The sequence below is a fragment of the Mytilus edulis genome, chromosome 10, assembly GCF_963676685.1.
Source record: "Mytilus edulis chromosome 10, xbMytEdul2.2, whole genome shotgun sequence".
In the NCBI taxonomy this organism is placed as follows: domain Eukaryota; kingdom Metazoa; phylum Mollusca; class Bivalvia; order Mytilida; family Mytilidae; genus Mytilus; species Mytilus edulis.
The window spans coordinates 66,629,631-66,652,741 of record NC_092353.1 but is presented as its reverse complement, the minus strand read 5'-3'; the positions used below and the strand labels follow the sequence as shown (position 1 = coordinate 66,652,741).

The following is a 23,111-nucleotide window of genomic DNA, read 5'->3' as shown; positions in this document are numbered from 1 at the left end:
GAAAATTGTGGCTTAGTTTAACTCTATTTCGCCAAGTAGATTAAGTGAAGGAATTGTAAAAAAATCCTATTAAGGACAATATCTCCTTGAAAACTTAATTGACATTTTTTGTCATATGGACTTATTTGTAGCTCGTACTTTGCTGAACATTATTGCTGTTTACAGTTAATCACTATCTATAATGATATTTTAAATAAAAACCAAAAACTGCAAAATTTCCTTAAAATTACCAATTCAGGGCCAGCAACCCAACAACGCATACGGTTACCTATAGTTGTTAATGTCTGTGTCATTTTGGTCTTTTGTGGATAGTTGTCTCATTGGCAATCATACCACTTCTTCTTTTCTTATAACGCATTGTTTGATTTTTCTAAATATATCAGGGCTGATAGATTTAACCGTGTTGAACATTTCTACCCCAGTCAGATTTGCTCTAAATGCTTTAGTTTCAGAGATATAAGCCACAAACTGCATTTTACCCCTATGTTCTATTTTATGCAATGTCGCCTATGTTGGTTGACAGGCGGGGTGATCGGACACATTTTAAAAACTATATACCCCAAGTATGATTGTGGCCTAGTTTGGTAAAATTTGTTTTACTAGTTTCAGAGAAAAAGTTTCTTGTAAAACATTAAAAATAAAATGCTCCACAGGGCGCAGCTTGATACGACCGCAAAGGTAAAACTGAACAGTTGGGGCAAAAATGGACACAACATTCAAGCTTGATACAGCTCTAAATTTGGATTGTGATTAAATAGTTGACACAGCATAGGTTTTTGACACAGAATAAATGTGGTCTAGGAACTTAATTTTTTTTAAATTGGATATTTACCTTTTATGGTCCAATATCCAAAATCGAAGTACATGGTTTTAGATTAAGCATATCAAAGAACCCCAAGAATTCATTTTTTGATAAAATCAAATAAATTTCAATGTTTGACCCTTTAGACCTCAATGTGGACCAATTTGATAACGGGGCCCAACTATAAATAATCTAATTACATGGTTAGATTCAGCATATCAAAGAACCCCATATATTCAATTTTTGTTGAAATCAAACAAAGTTTTATTTTGGACCATGATTTAGACCGACTTGAAAACTGGGCCCAAAATCAAAAATCTAAGTACATGTTCAGATTCAGCATATCAAAGAACCCCAAGAATTTACTTTTTTTAAAAATCAAATTTAATTTAATTTTGAACCCTTTGGACCTTAATGTAGACCAATTTGAAAACAGGACCAAAAATTAAGAATCTAAATACATTGTTAGATTCGGCATATCAAAGAAACCTTATAATTCAATTTTTGATGAAATCAAACAAAGTTTAATGTTGGCCCCTTTTGGCCCCTAATTCCTAAACTGTTGGGACCAGAAAACCCTAAAATAAATCACAACCCTCCTTTAGTGGTTATAAATCTTGTGTTAAAATTTCATTGATTTTTATTGACTTATATTCATTATTATCCGGAAATCATCCGTCTTCGGACGACGCTGACGACGTGATACCAATATGCGGTTGTATAAAAATAATGAAAACATGACTATAAAGGGCAATAACCCCTGAACATTATTGCTGTTTATAGTTTATTTCTATCTATAATAATATTTACGATGATAACAAAAAACTGCAAAATCCTTAAAATTACCAATTCAGATATAAGCCAAAAACTGCATTTAACCCTAGGTTCCATTCGGTTTGTTTACAATGTCATAAATAAGTCACACAGCCGGACATGACTGGAAACGCCATTTTTCAATCTTTCAAGAACCATAACTCCTGAACGGCAAAAGTCAAAATCGTCATAATTGACCTTGATCTCAATTTTGTTGTCAGTAAAAACATATTAAAATTTTAAAAGCTTTGGTTGAACGCCCACCGTACATCCCCAAATCAATAACCGACATTTTTGTCACAAAAATCCGGTTAAACCGGTTAAAAATGTAAGTCACCACTCAGCTTCAGCTTGTTTACAATGTCATCAATGAAATTCACACGGCATCAGCTTGTTTACAAAGACATCAATGAAATTCACTCGGCTTCAGCTTTTTTACAATGTCACCGATGTAAGTCACCACTCAGATTCAGCTTGTTTACAAGGACACCAATGAAAGTAACACGGCTTCAGCTAGTTTACAATAACATCAATGAAAGTCACTCAGCATCAGCTTGTTTACAATGACATCAATGAAAGTCACTCAGCATCAGCTTGTTTACAATGACAACAATGAAAGTCACTCAGCTTCAGTTTGTTTACCAGGACACCAATAAAAGTAACACGGCTTTAGGTAGTTTACAATGACATCAATGAAAGTCACTCAGCATCAGCTAGTTTACAATGACATTAATAAAAGTAACTCAGCATCAGCTTGTTTACAATGTCACCAATAAAAGTAACTCAGCATCAACTTGTTTACAATGACATCAATGAAAGTCACTCAGCATCAGCTTGTTTACAATGACATCAATGAAAGTCACTCAGCATCAGCTAGTTTACAATGACACCAATAAAAGTAACTCAGCATCAGCTTGTTTACAATGTCACCAATAAAAGTGACTCAGCTTCAGCTTGTTTACAATGACATCAATAAAAGTAACTCAGCATCAGCTTGTTTACAATGACATCAATGAAAGTCACTCAGCATCAGCTAGTTTACAATGACACCAATAAAAGTAACTCAGCATCAGCTTGTTTACAATGACACCAATAAAAGTAACTCAGCATCAGCTTGTTTACAATGACATCAATGAAAGTCACTCAGCCTCAGCTTTTTTACAATGACATCAATGAAAGTCACTCAGCATCAGCTTGTTTACAATGACATCAATGAAAGTCACTCAGCATCAGCTAGTTTACAATGACATCAATGAAAGTCACTCAGCATCAGCTAGTTTACAATGACATCAATGAAAATCACTCAGCATCAGCTTATTTACAATGACATCAATAAAAGTCACTTAGCATCAGCTTGTTTACAATGACATCAATGAAAGTCACTCAGCATCAGCTTGTTTACAATGACACCAATGAAAGTCACTCAGCTTCAGTTTGTTTACAAGGACACCAATAAAAGTAACACGGCTTTAGCTAGTTTACAATGACATCAATGAAAGTCACTCAGCATCAGCTTATTTACAATGACATCAATGAAAGTCACTCAGCATCAGCTTATTTACAATGACATCAATGAAAGTCACTCAGCATCAGCTTGTTTACAATGACATCAATGAAAGTCACTCAGCTTCAGTTTGTTTACAATGACATCAATGAAAGTCACTCAGCTTCAGATTGCTTACAATGACATCAATAAAAGTCACTCAGCTTCAGTTTGTTTACAAGGACACCAATGAAAGTCACTCAGCATCAGCTAGTTTACAATGACATCAATGAAAGTCACTCAGCATCAGCTAGTTTACAATGACACCAATAAAAGTAACTCAGCATCAGCTTGTTTACAATGTCACCAATAAAAGTAACTCAGCATCAGCTAGTTTACAATGACATCAATGAAAGTCACTCAGCTTCAGCTTATTTACAATGACATCAATGAAAGTCACTCAGCATCAGCTTGTTTACAATGACACCAATAAAAGTCACTCAGCATCAGCTAGTTTACAATGACACCAATAAAAGTAACTCAGCATCAGCTTGTTTACAATGACATCAATGAAAGTCACTCAGCATCAGCTTATTTACAATGACATCAATGAAAGTCACTCAGCATCAGCTTGTTTACAATGACACCAATAAAAGTCACTCAGCATCAGCTTGTTTACAATGACACCAATAAAAGTAACTCAGCATCAGCATGTTTACAATGACATCAATGAAAGTCACTCAGCATCAGCTTATTTACAATGCCATCAATGAAAGTCACTCAGCATCAGCTTGTTTACAATGACACTAATAAAAGTAACTCAGCATCAGCTTGTTTACAATGACATCAATGAAAATCACTCAGCTTCGGCTTGTTTATAATGACATCAATGAAAGTCACTCAGCTTCAGCTTGTTTACAATGACATCAATGAAAGTCACTCAGCATCAGCTTGTTTACAATGACATCAATGAAAGTCACTCAGCTTCAGCTTGTTTACAATGACACCAATAAAAGTAACTCAGCATCAGCTTGTTTACAATGACATCAATGAAAGTCACTCAGCTTCAGCTAGTTTACAATGAAACGAATGAAAGTCACTCAGCTTCAGCTTGTTTACAATGACACCAATAAAAGTAACTCAACATCAGCTTGTTTACAATGACATCAATAAAAGTCACTCAGCTTCAGCTTGTTTACAATGACACCAATAAAAGTAACTCAGCATCAGCTTGTTTACAATGACACCAATAAAAGTAACTCAGCATCAGCTTGTTTACAATGACACCAATAAAAGTCACTCAGCTTCAGCTCGTTTACACAATGACATCAATGAAAGTCAATCAGCTTCAGCTCGTTTACACAATGACATCAATGAAAGTCACTCAGCTTCACTTTGTTTACAATGACACCAATGAAAGTCACTCAGCTTCAGTTTGTTTACAATGTCACCAATGAAAGTAACTAAGCTTTAGCCTGTTTACAATGACACCAATGAATGTTAAAATTGAGAATGAAAATGGGGAATATGTCAAAGAGACAACAACCTAACCAAAGAGCAAACAACAGCTGAAGGCCACCAATTTGTCTTCAAAGCAGTCAGAAAATCCAGCACCTGGAGGTGGTTCTCAGATGGCCCCTAAATAAGATTGTGTACATAAGTGAAGTCTAGTTGCTTCCAATAAATAAACATTAGTAAGAAAAATTTTAATTTTTCATTTTAAGACAGCATTTCACTGGATCTGAAGAGGCGGATTTAGAAGGGGAGAGGCCTGGGCCCACTTTTTGTTGGAAACAAATTGGTTGATTACAAAGGGAACCACGGAAGCATGACTGGAGCAGACCCACACTTTTGAAAATTTCTGGATCCGCAACTGATCCCAGATGGTAGAGGAAGACCTGGAATGACATGTAAGGGAACTGTAGAGACAAAAGCTTGTAAACATCAGACATGCAAAACTGTACAGAAAACTGTCACAACCAACAAAGATGGAAGATCTTCCTACATGCCAATGGTGTCCAGGGCAGTAAGTAAATACAAAAATATTACTTAAACATTAATGACATCCCTAAAAGATCTAAAACGATTCATTTCAAGCTTCTTCATTTCAGTTTTAAAATATGGCTCAATTTATCATTTACTTACTGCATCAGACAATTTACTGGTAATATTGCGTTCTATGACAAAATGACAAGGGATCTGTATTTTTTTATATATATTTGTATATTTGTTCCACCTAACAGAAGTTCCAATGGAAACTTTGTTATAAACATTGTCATAATATCTATTCCTGTTGGACCAAATATTTTATACCATTTATTCCGTTAGAAACATATACTGTAATATTTATTCCTGTGGAAATAATATTCCAGAATATTTTTTCCTTTTGGAACTTATATTATGAAGGGACTTCTATTCCGTGACAGTTTTAAATAAATGTTATTGAAAATAAATACTGTTTTTCTTGTTTTCTTGTTTTTTTCTTGGTTTCACTTTTGTTGGCCTTTTAGAAACTGTTCTATCAAATTTTGTACAGAATTTGTGTTGCAATGTTACAAAAATTTTCAAAACAAATATGTTAATAAAAAAGAAAACAAAATATGTGTTTGCCACAGTGCAAACGACCTCTTGCCTGGCTATAAAAGCCTTAAATGTAATGATGTCCGTATATCACTTTAATCAAAGTCATTCAAATCATAATACAATTTAACAAAGTTGAGATGGCCCTGACAAGCCTTTATAAATTTTCTTCTTGCAACAAGTTTGTTAATTCTGCCTTAAAACCATAGGGATTTAGATACACTGTATGTCACTATAACAAATAAAACCTAACTAAGAAATAAAGTTCCATATCTCAGTCCAGGGACAATATTAACATTAAACTCTAAAATAAATCTTTATTCCGCAGACAAACTGAAATGCCTATAAATGACCAGTAATTGTCCAAACATTAAGTATAATGGACATGAAATTGATTTTTAGACTTAATACAATTAAAAAGCACTAAAGGAGTTACTATATGAATTCTGTGGGGACTACCAACCTGATTATCTGTGAACTTTTATTACCGTCACCTTCCATAATGGTTGCTGTATAATATGATTACAATCAAAGCATAGACTTTTTGAACAGATTGATACAATTCTTGTTGTCAAATTATGAAGTATAGAATGCAAGGTGAAATAAGAACCGTTATTAAGATTTTTTTCTTTGATTTTAAAACAATATAATAAAAGCAGAATGGGGTGATCATTACTTAGATAGCAACTCAACAAAACAAATAAAAAATAAACCAGGTGCTCCGCAGGGCGCAGCTTTATACGACCGCAGAGGTCGAACCCTGAACAGTTGGGGCAAGTATGGACAAAACATTCAAGCATGATACAGCTCTGAATTTGGATTGTGATCAAATTTTTGACATTACATGGTTTTCTTTTACACAAAACAAATGCCAAGATTTTACAAATCAATTAAAGATTTCTTCTTCAAACTTTTTAAATCTAAAATTAAATAGTTGACACAGCATAGGTTTCTGACACAGAATGAATGTGGTCTAATGAACTTAAAAGGTTTTTTTTGCCTTTGAGCAATTCACTATGCTGTTGAATATTAATCCTCTCAAAAAAATGTTTGAAGAAATTTTCTTTTTATTTATGAAATCTGAAATGAGAAAAATTTAACCCCCCCCCCCTTTTTTTTCACATCCCCGTTTCCCTTTTTCAAAACTGATATCAATTCAAATTTCTAATGGAGTTTGCAACAATAACTACTCATTTAAATACATCATAAAATATTAAGATGTAAAAAAACTGCTTGTTATCACTGAATGGTAAAGATTATTTAAATTTATCAGTTGGTAGTAAAAAGTGTATATACATTGTATATTGTATATAACAAAGATTTAAGTTGATTCTGGACAAAGAAAGATAACTCCAATTAAAAAAAATTCTTGCTATTGCACAATATTGTGCAATAGGATATTTCTTGCTTACTATTCTGGACAAAGAAAGATAACTCTAATTAAAAAAAAATTTGCTATTTCACAATATTGTGCAATTAGATATTTCTTGCCATTGCACAATACTGTGCAATTGAAAAGACTTGCTATTGCACAATACTTAATATAATAATTTTAGATCCTGATTTGGACCAACTTGAAAACTGGGCCCATAATCAAAAATCTAAGTACATGTTTAGATTCAGCATATCAAAGAGGCCCAAGAATTCAATTTTTGTTAAAATCAAACTTAGTTTAATTTTGGACCCTTTGGACTTTAATGTAGAATTTGAAATTGAAAACAGGACCAAAAATGAAGAATCTACATACACAGTTAGATTTGGCATATCAAAGAACCCCAAAGATTCAATTTTTGATGAAATCAAACAAAGTTTAATTTTGGACCCTTTGGACCTTAATGTAGACCAATTTGAAAACGGGACCAAAAGTTGAGAATCTACATATACAGTTAGATTCGGCATATCAAAGAACCCCAATTATTCAATTTTGATGAAATCAAACAAAGTTTAATTTTGGACCCTTTGGGCCCCTTTTTCCTAAACTGTTGGGACCAAAACTCCCAAAATCAATACCAACCTTCCTTTTATGGTCATAAGCCTTGTGTTTAAATTTCATAGATTTGTAATTACTTATACTAACGTTATGGTGCAAAAACCAAGAAAAATGCTTATTTAGGTCCCTTTTTGGCCCCTAATTCCTAAACTGTTGGGTCCTAAACTCCCAAAATCAATACCAACCTTCCTTTTGTGGTCATAAACATTGTGTTTAAATTTCATAGATTTCTATTTACTTAACCTAAGGTTATTGTGCAAAAACCAAGAAAAATGCTTATTTGGGCCCTTTATTGGCCCCTTATTCCTAAACTATTGAAACCAAAACTCCCAAAATCAATCCCAATCTTTCTTTTGTGGTCATAAACCTTGTGTCAAAATTTCATAGATTTCTATTAACTTAAACTAAAGTTATGGTGCGAAAACCAAGAAAATGCTTATTTGGGCCCTTTTTGGCCCCTAATTCCTAAAATGTTGTGACCAAAACTCCCAAAATCAATACCAACCTTCCTTTTATGGTCATAAACCTTGTGTTAAAATTTCATAGATTTCTATTCACTTTTACTACAGTTAGAGTGCGAAAACTAAAAGTATTCGGACGCCGGACGACGACGACGACGACGACGCCGACGCCAACGTGATAGCAATATACGACGAAAATTTTTTCAAAATTTGCGGTCGTATAAAAATTGTGGAATGTGTCCAAGGGACACAGATGATACCCCTGCTTTCATATCATATAAAGCTATAATGGGACATAACTGAAGAACCGTATAAGTGACGCTACCCCAGTTTGAACTTGATCTGTGTTTTTTTGGTAAAAAGTATTATGTATAAATTTCATAACATTTGGTTGAGGCAGACTTAAGTTAGAGAATAAGTAAAGGGGCATAACTCTTAACAGTTTAAGTGACACAACCAAAATTCAAACTTGATCTACATGTATTTTTATAATAAGCATTGTGTATAAGTTTCATAACATTTGGTAAAGTCAAACTTTAAGTTAAAGAACGGAAACCAAAAAATCAGCAATCAATTTTTCCATTTGTAAAAGGCATCACTCTCAGACAGTTAAGGTACCACCACCAAAATTCGAACTTGATCTGTATTTTATGGTAATAAGCATCGTGTATAAATTTTATCTATACATGTACTATTAAATGAGAAGACCTCATATTGTGTGTCGCTTCTCTTCCTTCCACAATAAATTGATCATTATTACTCTGTGTCCTATGGGTACCATGCATAGTCGCATTTGTCATCCTTGCTAATAATTATTTGGTTTGGAATATTTTTCTCTATATACTTTCGATACCTTGCCTAAATTTCCTCTGTCAAAAAATCTTTTTGTACTTTACCATGCACTAAATACCCTCAATATCGCTGGTGTGTTCTAGTAACATTTGATAAAGGCAAACTAAAGTTAGAGAACAGAAACCAAAAGTCCAGCAATTTTTCAATTTGTAAATGGCATAACTCTAGAATGGTAAAAGTGATGCCACCAAAATTCAAACTAGCAGTAGACTCTGTGAAGTGTGACCAACTAAAAGAAGTACAAGCTTACAATTTGATTTATTTGGGGAAATAATTTGATTTTGTTGTGTATAGAAAATATAAAACAGTAAATTTTCCTCATTAACTGCATCTTTTGTTAGCTTTACTTCACTTCTCTTGGATGCTCTTAATTGACAGAGGACCAGAATGTCCTAACACACGAGTGGATAAACATTAAAAAAATGTATACTAAGAGTCAAAAATCATCAGATTAAATACTCTATTAAAGACTTCAAAATGTTTCTCTGAAATAAGTAATTCAATAAACAAACAAACTATATTTTCTAAAATTTACATTTAATGACAATGTATTCATATGTTAATTCATTTTACACATTTCAATTTATACATTAATAACAACATATCTTTTAATAAAAAGTTAACAAGGTATTAAAATATGTCAGTGTACATTATCATAAAAATATCATTTTCCCCCTCTCATGGACAGACTTTCCCCAAGAAATTATTTGAGGGTAAGAGTTTTCTAACTTGGACTAACACATTTTTAACTTTAACTTGTTAGTTATATTAACTGGCACTGTACATTGTATTTGGAGGAGTGGAGATTGTAGAAGAGTAAAAATTTACATCCATTTTAAAGTGCTACTGCTTACACACTATCAAATCTACTTTCTCAAAAAATTTATCAAAATGGAAATCACTGTCTGCCCAAGTACATATACAATCCTAGGCATATCTCTCACAGATTACATAATACCAGAGTTCTAAACTAATATTTGGTTGTGGACATTTTTGCCCTAATATTTATACCCAAATTTCAAAAAAAATCTTTAATATTCGATTTTCTTGCCGTATCTATGTTTGTTTAAGATTGTTGTATTCAACTTATATTGTAGATAAAAACATTTCACATCTTAATGTGAGGATCAATTTAACATACTTTCATAACTGGTGCTGTATTGGAAATCATTTTTTTCTAACATTGATTTCTAATATATGTAATTTCTTTCTACTATAACTCCGTAAACCTGAAACATTTAGCATAATTTGTTATTTGACTTATATGTATTTTTTTTCAACTTTACAATCATCACACCATATAACTTGTTTTTATAATTAAAAACTGTGAAAGAAATGTTTTGATTGATTTTGTTAAATCAGTTTATTAGCTGTCTTCTCTTCCAGTTGCTAACTTATTCAATTCCAGAGTTTTTTCTGAGAAAAATCAATAAGTCTTGAGCTTATCATTTGATAGCATAAAGCTGGTAATTTCCATCTTATATTGCAAAACTCCCATCTCGATATCTGATATTGTCTGATCATCTGGTGAACTTTTTATTGCCCACTTGTTTGTAAATTTTACTTTTATTGTGCTGTTTGTTCCTGTTAAACCCTCCTGGCCCTCCACCACCTCCTCGTCGGACCATCTTTTCAGTCCTGCTACCATGTACATCTTTATACAGTTAAGGCAAATATCAGTGCTTTATTCAGTGTTGAAAACTAAAGTCAGTCTGTTGGCTAAGTTTTACTTTGTTAAAATCTATATAAATTAACAAATCTGAACAATCTCAAATGGGAACAAAGTGTGAAAATATGTGTACATGTATTTTCAAATGGTTTTAAAAGAGGGGCGAAAGATGCCAGAGGAACAGTCAAACTCATAAATCGAAAATAAACTGACAACACCATGGCTAACCAGGTGCTCCACAGGGTGCAGCTTTATACGAACACAGAAGTCGAACCCTGAACAGTTGGGACAAGTATGGACACAACATTCAAGCTTGATACAGCTCTGAATTTGGATTGTGATCAAATTTTTGACATAATATGAGTTTCTGATACAAAACAAATGTCAAGATCTTACAATAAATTGCGCAATATTGTGCAATTGAAGATTTCTTCTTTTAACTTTTCAAAAACTTGAGAAAGGAGTAAGTTCGGTAAGTGCCATATTTGGCCCCAATTATAAAGTTCATGGTTACAAAACAATGATTGTTTTAAGTTGCCTTAAAGACATGTGAGAAAGTTAAACAGAGCTGTTTTTGTCAAAGTTTAATTCTAACACGTTGATTTTTACATCCAACAAAAGGTCAAGATAAGGGATTTTGGTGAAATTTGACAAAATCAGCTGGATTTCAACCAAATAAAGGACCAGGAAACATAGAGCACAGGCGTCGACAAGCTTAATATTCAAATAAGACATGTTAAATGTCTTCACAAACATTATTTTAAAAGATATTTGTTGTCGACGTATGTGCTCTGTTTCCTGTCAAATAATCTTTGGAAAGTTACCCATTTTCATTGATTTTTTCGTGAAAAATCAATATGAGTACAACTTGTGACGTCATAATGAAACGCAGAAACGTAAAATTTTCAACAAAATAGCTTATATCCTATCTAGTCAATGTATTAGCTATAATTTATCGTGATATTGGTCAATAAATCCGAATTTGAAATTTACGCTAAAAAGGGGGCCATTTTAGCACCTTATCGAACATAGTCCTTTGAAGAAAAAAAAAATTGAAAACAACTACCACCCCCCTTTTTTTGCAATTACAAAACCTGACATTTCTTTATACATAATATACAAGTAGTGTAAGGGAGGTAAATCCGAAACATACCCAACATTGAATGGTCAATGTTTTAGAATTACCTCCCTTACACTGCTTTTAAATTATCTTAATTGTCCATTGACCAGAAATACCTAGTTTTTCCCCTTTACTGCCCCTGATTCCGAAACATTTTTAGCCATAAACCCCCATAGTCAATACTAACCATCCCTTCATGGTATGGAAACTGGTGGTTTAATTTCAGAGAGATTCATACACTTAAACATAAGTTATTGTTAGAAAACTACAAAATTGATTATTTTGGGCCCCCTTTTTGGCCCCCTAATTCCTAAACTATTGGGACCATAACCCCCAAAATCAATCCAAACCTTCCTTTAGTAGTATTGAACTTTCTTGTAAAAATTTATAGAGATCCATACACTTACACAAGTTATTGTCTGTAAACTAGAAAGATGCTTCTTTTTTGCTCTTATTCCTACATATTCTGGAAAATTAACCCCAAACTGAATCCCAGCCTTCCCTGTGTTATATGGAGACATGTGGTACAAAGTCAGAGAGATCCATACAGTTACAGACAAGTTATTGTCTTGAAACTAGAAAAAAATGCTGTTTTTTGGCCCTTTATTCATAGACTGTTTGTCCGCAATAACCCTTAAAATAAATCCCAACCTTCTACTCATGGTATTAAACATTGTGGTACAATTTCAGAACAATTAAAATAATTAATACACAACTTTTTGTCCTGAAACTAGATAAATGCTGTTTTTGGCCCCTTATTCCTAAACTATTAGGACCATAACCCCCAAAATCAATCCCAAGCTTCCTTTTGTGGTTATAAACATTGTGTTTAAATTTTATTGATTTCTTTTCACTTATTCAAAAGTTATTAACCGGAAACAATCCGTCTTTGGACGACGCTGACGAAACCAACGACGTGATACCAATATAGGACCAAATTTTTAAATTTTTTTTTTACTTCTGGATACTATCTAATGAACATAAACTAGCTTCTGTCCAAGTTTGGTAGAAATCCAGGATAGTTTTAGAAAGTTATTAAAATTTCAAAAATTTTAACCACAGTGGACGCCGCGCCGCCGCAGCCACCGACGGAATGTAGGATCGCTATGTCGCTCTTTTTCAACAAAAGTCGAAAGGGTCGACAAAAATGTCAATTTTGGGTACAAAACTGTAGCATGACTTAATCAAATATAATAGTTACCCATTTCTCCTATCAGTATTGGCACCTTTTAATTTTATTAGTGAAAAACTTGCATTAAGAAAATATGCCCCCTTTTTTTTTTTTAAAGTAAACTGATTGAATCAGTTATAATAACAAGCTGCACCTCTATTAATCTTGATACAGCTTCTGGAACATGACAGCAAACATGATGTCATATGCCTTTTCAGAATCTAAAGAACTATGGGTAATCTCATTGTTGGTACACCAAAATGAAAATTATGTTACATCATTGGCTCAATTTCAATTATTTAGAACGTTTTGACCAATCACAAAGTTTTGGTGTATGCTTTTGAAAATATTACCCAGAATGCATTAGATTCTGCGAATTAAAGTAGTGAATTCAGTATAAAAGGATACTCAGATCAACAAATGGAGGAACTTGGAAACCAAAAGACAGAGCCACTTTATTCAGGTCTAAGCTGTTTACTTCATAGATGTTCTTCAGACTGTGAGAGGCATAAGCTCTAATGTACGATTTGTAAGCCTCTTGTGCTGACTTGTGCAAGAAGTAGTTCTTTTCTATTAGCTTCTCTAACTGAAAAAAAAAGAAAATTTTTTATGAAATGTATTGGACAACATTTCTTTCTATGAGAAAAATATTATGAATTATATCTAAGAATACAATAATAGGTCAACAAATTATTTGGCAAATAAGTAGGAAGCATTCCCCTTTGGAAGGACATCAAAAAGTGAATCAAATCGAATGCATAAGAATGTGTTGTAGGGTTGCTGTTTCATTTAACTTGACTGTGATTAAAGTGCTCTCTAGGGATGAACACCTACCAGTATATAAAAAAAGTTGAAAAAGGTCAAAGATGTATAAATTTAGGAGTATAAATAGAACCAAAAGTGGTATGAAAATAATTAGCAGTAAAATGTAGTAATTTTTGCTTTAACTAATCAGCACCCATTTTGTACCTGCGTAACCGAACAGATTAAACTTTTACATTTTAATACTTGCAATGATATCAAATATTAGTCTTTTAACTTTTATAGATTTAGTAACTGACAAAAATTGAGAATGGAATGGGGAATGTGTCAAAGAGACATTAGTCCGACCAATGAGAGGAAACAACTGAAGGTTACCAATGTGGCTTCTATACAAAGAGAAAATCCCACACCCAGAGGCATGTTTCAGATGGCCCCTAAACAAAAATGTGTATTAGTTCAGTGACAATAGACGTCATACTAAACTCCGATATATATTTATAGTAGTATTTTACCTGCGGTTGAATATTTGATATTTTACTCCATGAAAATTCAAATTCATTTAGTGGTACTTTGGCCTGCTTGAGGTATCTTAAAAATCCTAACTCCTCTGGTCGGAGACATAACAAAGCATGTCCAATACCACCTTCTCCTCGAGCTGTTCTACCTACTCTGTGGATATACTCCTACAAAGAAAGTATGTAAGTCAGTAAAATATGATGATGCAAACACCTTAATGATCAGGCTCATATTAAAATTGAAGGGAATTTGACAAAGAAGAATGATCTAGATAACAACAAGAGGCTCCTATGCTTTCCAGGCTAAAATATATCTTGTTTTGCTGATAACTTATGCTGATTACAGTATCTTTTCAGTTCATATTTGGTCGAAATTGGTCCAGTGGTTTCAAATGAAAATATCTTTTTTAAGTTTAGGACACTACTATTGACAATATACAGAAAGTTATGATAATAGCTCACATGGCCTAAAGGGTCAACTTAAAACAAATTTATTGTGCAAAATATGTAACTGCTTATTACAAAAAATATATCAAGTAAATCAGCTTAATATTGCACATTTAGAAATAAAAAAAATATTAAATATGTCTGTTTTACATCTATTAAATTATTTCACTGCTTATCTTGACTTTGCCCAATTTAGAGCTGATATGAATAAGAAGATGTGGTAATAAGACAACTCTCCATCAAAAGTCACAATGTATAAAAAGTAAACAATAATGGGTCAAACTACAGCCTTCAACACAGAGCCTTGGCTCACACTGAACAGCAAGTTATAAAGGGCCCGAAAAGGACAAGTTTAAAACAATTCAAACGGGAAAACCAATGGTCTAATCTATGTGGAAAACAAGAAACCAGAAACACTTATTATGAACCACATCAACAAAAAACAACCACTGAACAATAGGCTCCCGACAAGTGCAAACAAAATGAAGCCGGTTATAAATACATTTTAAAGAAGCATCTATTGAAGACAGTACATTGACTTCCAGTTTTCTTTTTGATTTTGCTGATGTTAGGTTGCTGTCTTATACCAAACATCTCATAGGATAATTACGGTCAAGTATACAATAGATCTTTGATGACGTAAGTCTGAGACAGATCACTGATACAAAGTGATGGAAGAAATTTACAATGTTCCAATGGACCATGTGAAGATAAAGCGTATTCCGTATTCTTTTCCATCTTGTAGGTATAGGAAATGTAGTTTTGTCATTACCATCAATAATGGGATACAGTTAACATTAGCTATATGAGCTTACCTCACATGAAAGCAATCTAAATACTTTCTTTCACACAGAATATATTTACTACTACATTATATTTATAAGTAACACATATGAAGAATGACTTTTGTTTTTCATTATGATTATGTTCCTGGATCTTATGATAAAAATAAGTTAATTGAACAAAATAATTAATTGGAAACTTAAAAGATCTGCCATGATACCCAACTATTTATTACTTTGTTGTTTCGTTTGATGTTTTTAGTAGAAACAAATCGTCTGAACTCCTTGAACTTAAAAAACTAAATACTATCTTCGCAATAGGTACAGGGATTATCTGCATCAAGTGCATAGAAAAGATACCAACACAAATTCATTTATTTTTTTTCCATTTGTAATGAATGTTATATAACTGATTTCCTAAAATACTCTAATTCTATCACTTTATTTCTAAATTGAAATATATTATTCCTCTTCAATTCAGTTTTAATTTAAATCACAAATAACGCCAGCTTTATCAAACCAAAGATTTTATAAAGAAAAAAGACATATTTTTCAAAAAACATTATTGAAGGAAGCACTTTCCCTTTTATTAAGTATAAAATGATCTTAAGAAACCATTTTATAATGACCATGGCACATTAATATAGTTTTCACTGCAATAAAAAGCTAAAGGCACCAGACAGTAATGTCTACTTTATCATTACAATGATTAAGGATATTGTATAATTTCAAACAATCAGCAAACATGGAATGGTTACATGACAGAGTTAATAACTGCTTTCTGGTTACAACTTTTAAAACATAATGAAGCTGCAGAACAAATTTTAAATTATTTCCTTTAATACAAAAGTTTTCTTTCAGATGGAAGGACGAAAGGTGAGCAATTACTAGACCTGCTATTGCCTTGGCAATGCAGGTAAAAAATAAACCATAACATTTCTTTAGTTAAATAGAAAATATGATCTAAGGGGGTATACACAAAACTACCTAAATATAACTAAATTGTTAAAATGTTCATTATATAACTTTAATTTTTATTTCTGTATTTTCTGGATGATATATAAAATGAAATGAACAGATTGTTATTAATATATTTTTTTTTGAAATGCACATCCTTTGTAGAAAGCCAAACAAAGTAATGAATTCCTTTATTGCCTCAGTGTAAACACATGTGATAAGGTATACTTGTATATCAGTCTACTTAGAGATGAGAGGATATGAAAGGTAAACAAAAGGTGTTTTATCTTCAGGTGTTAAAAGACGTTGTGCTGTAGCTTACCATTGATAGAAGCTGGTGATGTACAGAGATAAAGTTACAGAGAAACAGTTGTTAGACATGCAACTATTAACAAAAGAGATGAAAACAATATACAAATAACATCCCTATTTCAGAACAAGCTTTGCAAATTTTTGAAATATGAAACCCTTTGAAAGAAGACAGAACTTCAAACAAAATATTTATTTCACAAACTGATGAATATTTAGACAGATTATTAGATAGACATGTCATAAACTATAATCGTTAAAGAAAGAAGAAACTTTTGTCTTTTTCAACTGACAATGAGATTGAGAGGGGTGTATTTGGGAGGGCTTGACTAGGGAGGACTCTGTCTGTCTTATTCGGACTTCCAAACATTGGAGTTGTTCTTAAAAACTTTTTACAAACATCTTAAAGAAAAGAGGATGTGAGAGCAAATGCAATGGAATTTCAGATATGTGATCAATATGTGTATGCCATCCATAATATTAATTTTCCAAGGGGCATTACTCTTTTAAAAACAGTTGATTAGCACTGCTTTTTTGTAACTGTGCTAATAAGTTATTAAAAAAATTATATGATGTAAGTTTTTATAAAATTCTGACAAGAATTAAACAAATGAGAGTGTTAACACTTTTGGATGGATAGAAGCACCAACAAACTGATACCCATTGGGCATGAAGGAGGTAGTTATCTACCAAAGGATATTCTAAAGTTGATAAAAAGAATCAAGACCCAGAAAATTTCAGACAACTCAAGTCAACTCCAGCAATAATGATTTTGTATGACCAAAACCAAACTAAATAGGAATTTTTGGCAGATAAAAAGCAACATTTTAAAAGTCATTATAACTTGTTTACTTTTTTCTTAAAAAATTCAAAATAAGATTCACCAATTTTGTTTTATTCAATTCTCTTAAACCATTAACGTGACACAAAGATTTGATCCTCTCATTTTCACTTAATTTAGGTATCTCAAAAATCCATGTAATTTACATTTGAGATACCAATATAGTCAGAACTAAAATGATTGAGTGTGTTGCCTGCAAGTCTTGAAAAGATAAAAGCAGAAATAGCAAAGTCCATGTTTCTATATGGGAAAATCTCAAAATCAATCATATCAAAAATCAAAATAGCAGGTGACAACTTGATGTATGTTCATGTTTTTACAAGTTTGGTTGAATTGTGTCTAGCTGTTTTGAAGGAGTTAGTGTGACTGCAAAATATCAGAAAACAGATGAGCAGTGACTCCTATGTGGCACTGTCACCCCAAGTGAATGATGTCAGACACAACAATAAATTACAATTCTCATTCTCATCTCAAAACCAACTGGATTGACATTAACTGCTCTTTGGTCAGTAAAACATATATTTCAACATAACATCTTCCATATAATCCAAAATATTTCTTAGCTGTAGCTCTTTGGCATTCTTTTCATTCTGTACTACAGATACTTGAGATTTTTTTTTGGATCAATTTGTATTTTCTATATACACAACAATAAAGCTTTCTAATCTGTTTTTGTTGAGAGAAACAAACATGTAACTGACATCCATTGACAAGCAGATAAATCTACCCAGATAAAGTCAATGACTCTCAGACAGTAAGTGTAAATAGTATCCAATTAATTATAATGTTGATAGTTATCACTCAGATTATTCAAAGTAAAAAGCAGTACATTTTGAAACTAAATATCACAATTAATGGCATCCGAATTAAATATTCCCTACATATTTGATTTTTACATGCAAAAAAAATAATCAATATATGTGGTTTACTGGAAATTTATCAGACGGGTTTACAAAAAGAAAGAATATCATCTATCAGAGTGCTAGCTTGCTAATTTAATGCATTTTGTGTTGCAGAATATTTATTTTCATCAGGACTGTCTTATGCAAGATTCTTTATTTTCAGCTCTTACCAGACATGATATTCATTTTCAACCTCTCCCTTTGAGCACTATCCACAAGCAGGGTTCAAACTTATAACCTCAGTGTTGACAAGTTATTGATGGCCGTAGACCAATAGATGATAAACTGTTTATATCACTCAGCCACCAAAACAAATGTTTAAATAGCTCTAAGTAAATTTCAAATTGAACTAGCAATTGAGGAGAAAACTAGCTAACATCTTATAAGTTTTCATAGATCTTCTAATATACATATAGTTCAAACGCCAACACCATGAAGTTGCATCTTTTCTGTACTTTTAACTGATGTAAAATAACTAATTAATCTACATAAATTATAAGAAGCAAGCATTTCAAATTTGTTCTGCATAATCGTTCAAGCATTAGATTGAAAACTGTTGTTTTAAGACCGAGTATCTTCTTCGTCATTTATCATTCAACAAAAATAGATCTGCACTAGAAAACAATCTCGTTTTACAAGAAAACTGATGATGGAGATTATAACAAAATATTTACAAATCATTACAAAACCATTAGCTAGGTATAAAAGGAGATGGCTTCCACATTTAACCATCTTCTTTAAAGAATCGGCTCATTAAGTGGAAAAAGAAAATGTGAAGATCTGTTGTCGAAACAGATGATATTCTTGTCTGTAATTAAGATGCTGTTTGTTTTTTCATGGGATATATCCAATACATTCATATGTCTGGCATGAGGAAGGAGTTTACAAACCTTAAGACACTTGCTGCTGTACCAATTATCTCAGGGCATGATTTACATACCCAACACATCAGTAAAACCCTCGAAAATTAATGGAAATAATCCTCTGTACAAACATCTACGCATAACCCAAACATATCATTCTCTTTCTGGACAAACATACTTTGTATATTTATGAACAAGGAACAACATTTATATTAATTAGCAGGAGTTCAAATCTATCATTTTAACACAGTAAATATGTAAATAGTAGTCATTATCATCTTTCCAGACTGTATACAATGTCATCAATGACATCATGGCTAGTCATGCTAGTTAATGTCAGATACTATTTATCTAGTAGTACCACACATGATTGATTCCCAGTAAATCCTTCAACATTACAGAACCTTTACAAGGAGGAAGGACATTGTGACATCATGCAGGTTAATGTCAGATACTATTTATCTAGTAGTACCACACATGATTGATTCCCGGTAAATCCCTTAACAGTACAGAACCTTTACATTGTTACATCACTATTATACTGATCTGCTGGATAACCAAAAACCAAAGCCTCACAAGGAGCATTTTTTATATTTCAGTATTGAGCCATTAAATATAGGAAATTCAGGAATAGCTAGCTAGTTATTTCAGGGAATTCAGGCTTTCAGTTACATTGTAATGCGGTAAAAACATTATGTTCAAGGGAATTCAGGAATGGACATTTGTTTTCTTAGTGAATTCAGTTGGAGATCCCCAATTACCTCCTCATAACATCTGTTATGTATCAGAACCATATGAAAGCAAGAGCCTCAGAGTTATACTCCTGATTCCAGACATTTATGGTCAACTGAGAAGCCAAGATACTCCAAGAAGCAATCATATTAGAAGTTTTCTTTACATAAAATGGCAGAAAGTACAGTAAAATCTGATAATATTAATTGATTAAATTATAATTTCTGAAAATAAATCTCTATTCATGTAGTAAAATATCTATAAAATCAGATACTGTCTTATCATATATATGATGCTTTTATCATCTGTAATTTTCAAACATCTTTAAATGTATTTACAGTAAGACATTAAACATGCAGTTTTCTAGTGGATAATCATTTTAATCACTGCACATTTAATGGTGATGTCTGAGGCAAGCTGATTGCTGCTGTAAATAAGTCTTATCATAAACTTCAGAAAAATAATTTTTATTCTTTTTTATGTCTATTTGTATTAAGTTGGCTTTAATAAATCAAGAAACGGAATTCCCTTTTAACCCTAGTTCACATGAACAGTGCTTTATATCTCAAATTTTACAATTTTGTTGTTTCTGCATGTTGAATACAGTTATAAATTCATGGTATTAGATTTCTATCAAGGTCAGAGGTTTTCTTCGGGCACTCCAGCTTCCTCTACCAATAAAAACTGGCCCCCACGAAAATAGCCTAAATGTGGTGCTCAAAAGTGGCATTAAAAACACCAAAAATCAAAATCAAATCACATGGTATTAGACGATTTTGTTTCAAGCATTAGCCAGAGGGAACATTTGAGTTTGAAAATCATTAGACCAAACAGTGCTCTATTTTATCAAGAGTGTAGTCTTTTTCAGCCAAAAATAAGCTTACCCCTATACAAATGTGATAAATTTAGATTTACATCAGAGTTCCTTGTCAGTCATAAGTGAACTATAATTAGTTACTAACATATACATGTACTAAATTTTAGAATTATAGATAGAAAATGCATAACACTTGAAATTTGAGACATTTTAAACATAAACAGGTATCTTGGCATCTTAAATTAAAACAACAAATTTCAACATTAAACTGTGCTGTATAATGCACAGATATATCACAACATCTAAACATTAAGCTTTTGATACATGCCATCGATAAACAGAATAAGAACCGTATTACATGATTCATTTTTAATGTCTTGGTGCCAAAATATAAGAAACTAATATCAAATGGATTAAATTTTCATCTACAGTTATTGTTAATTCAATTTCAACCCATATTTTAACCAATCATTCTACAGTAGATATATTAACACACAGTTTAAATGTATTTTATAAATTAAACTGGGTATACATATGGGGTTAACCCATTAACACAAAACACTTTAATAAAAAAAATATAGGACAACATATTGTCTTGGGACAAGAGTGCACACACTGAAATGTCTCGCCTTCTTTACTAATTATTGATATTATGTTGATAGTACTAAATATAAAGCTTTATTAGAACTGTAACATGAACCAAGAAAACTATCAATTGACCAATGAACAAAGAAAATGAGGTCAAGGTCAGATGACCCATGCCAGTCAGGCATGTTCAGCTAACAATTCTTCCATACAACAAATATAACTGACCTATTGCTTATAGTTTAAGAAAAACAGAACAAAAGACAAAAACTTAACACTGAGCAATGAACAGTAAAAATGAGGTCAAGGTCAAATAAAACATGTGCAACTGACATATAGATCATAAAATATTTCCATACACCAAATATAGTTGACCTTTTGTATATAGTGTTAGAAAAAAAGACAAAATTCAAAAACTTAACTTTTACCACTGAACCATGAAAATGAGGTCAAGGTCAGATGACACCTTCAAGCAAGACATGTACACCTTACAATCATTCCATACACTAAATATAGTAGACTTATTGCAAACAGTATAAGAAAAACAGACCAAATCACAAAAACTTAACTATAACCACTGAACCATGAAAATGAGGTCAAGGTCAGACGACATCTGCCAGTTGGACATGTACACCTTACAGTCCTTCAATGCACCAAATATACTAGACCTATTGCTTATAGTATCTGAGATATGGACTTGACCACCAAAACTTAACCTTGTTCACTGATCCATAAAATGAGGTCGAGGTCAAGTGAAAACTGTCTGACTGGCACTACTTTTTTTTCAAGTAGTCATTGAACCATGAAAATGAGGTCAAGGACATTGGAGATGTGACTGACAGAAACTTCGTAACATTAGGCATCCATATACAAAGTATGAAGCATACAGGTTTTCCACCTTCTAAAATATAAAGCTTTTAAGAAGTTAGCTAAAGCTGCCGCCGCCAGATCACAATCCTTATGTTGAGCTTTCTGCGACAAAAGTGGTCCGAAGCTTGACAAAAACTGTGTATTTCGATTCCTGAATCCTAGTATTTATCATTTTACCTTGGGGTCATCTGGAGGGTCATACTGAACTATCCAATCATATTTTACCTTGGGGTCATCTGGAGGGTCATACTGAACTATCCAATCTACTTGTGGAATATCTAGACCTCTAGCAGCCACGTCTGTACATAACAAGATGGATTCCTTGGCATTACAAAACTGGAAAAATGACTGAGTTCTTTTGGTCTGTTTCTGTTTGCCCTGTAAAAGAAAAATATTCTCAATCACATGCCAAATATAGTTGCCCAACAAACAACCAATAATGAATAACAGTTGATTTAGAAGCAAGACCAGATTGGACCTGTGTCCCTGCATACAATTGGGTACTGTAAATTCAGGAATTAATGGATGTTTTTATTATTGCAAAAAATGTGACAGGGTTATAATCACAATAATTTAAACTCGATCGCATATCGAATTTTTTTATTTGAATCAAACACTATTTTTCTCAATAGCACAAAAAATTTAATCACATTTAAGTCTAAAATGACAAAATTGCAATAATAAATGCATGCAATAATTTCTTAATTTACAGTAACATTCATAGTGAAGCATAATTGGTCATTCTCTTTTATTTTGTCAACAAATTTGCCTTGTATAATGATTGTTGT

At 32.4% G+C, this 23,111-nt stretch overlaps 1 protein-coding gene across 1 annotated transcript in view; it reads right to left on the bottom strand.

The window, feature by feature from the left end:
• Positions 1-9,501: 9,501 nt before the first annotated feature.
• LOC139492276 (uncharacterized) overlaps positions 9,502-23,111 on the bottom strand; it is a 45,257-nt gene continuing 31,647 nt past the window's right edge. Inside the window, exons 12-15 of the mRNA XM_071280493.1 lie at positions 22,549-22,701; positions 14,216-14,386; positions 13,350-13,527; positions 9,502-10,635 (exon numbers count right to left, since the gene is read on the bottom strand). Coding sequence (XP_071136594.1) covers positions 10,502-10,635; positions 13,350-13,527; positions 14,216-14,386; positions 22,549-22,701 — 636 coding nt within the window. The 3' untranslated portion in view covers positions 9,502-10,501. The remainder of the gene's footprint in view (positions 10,636-13,349; positions 13,528-14,215; positions 14,387-22,548; positions 22,702-23,111) is intronic.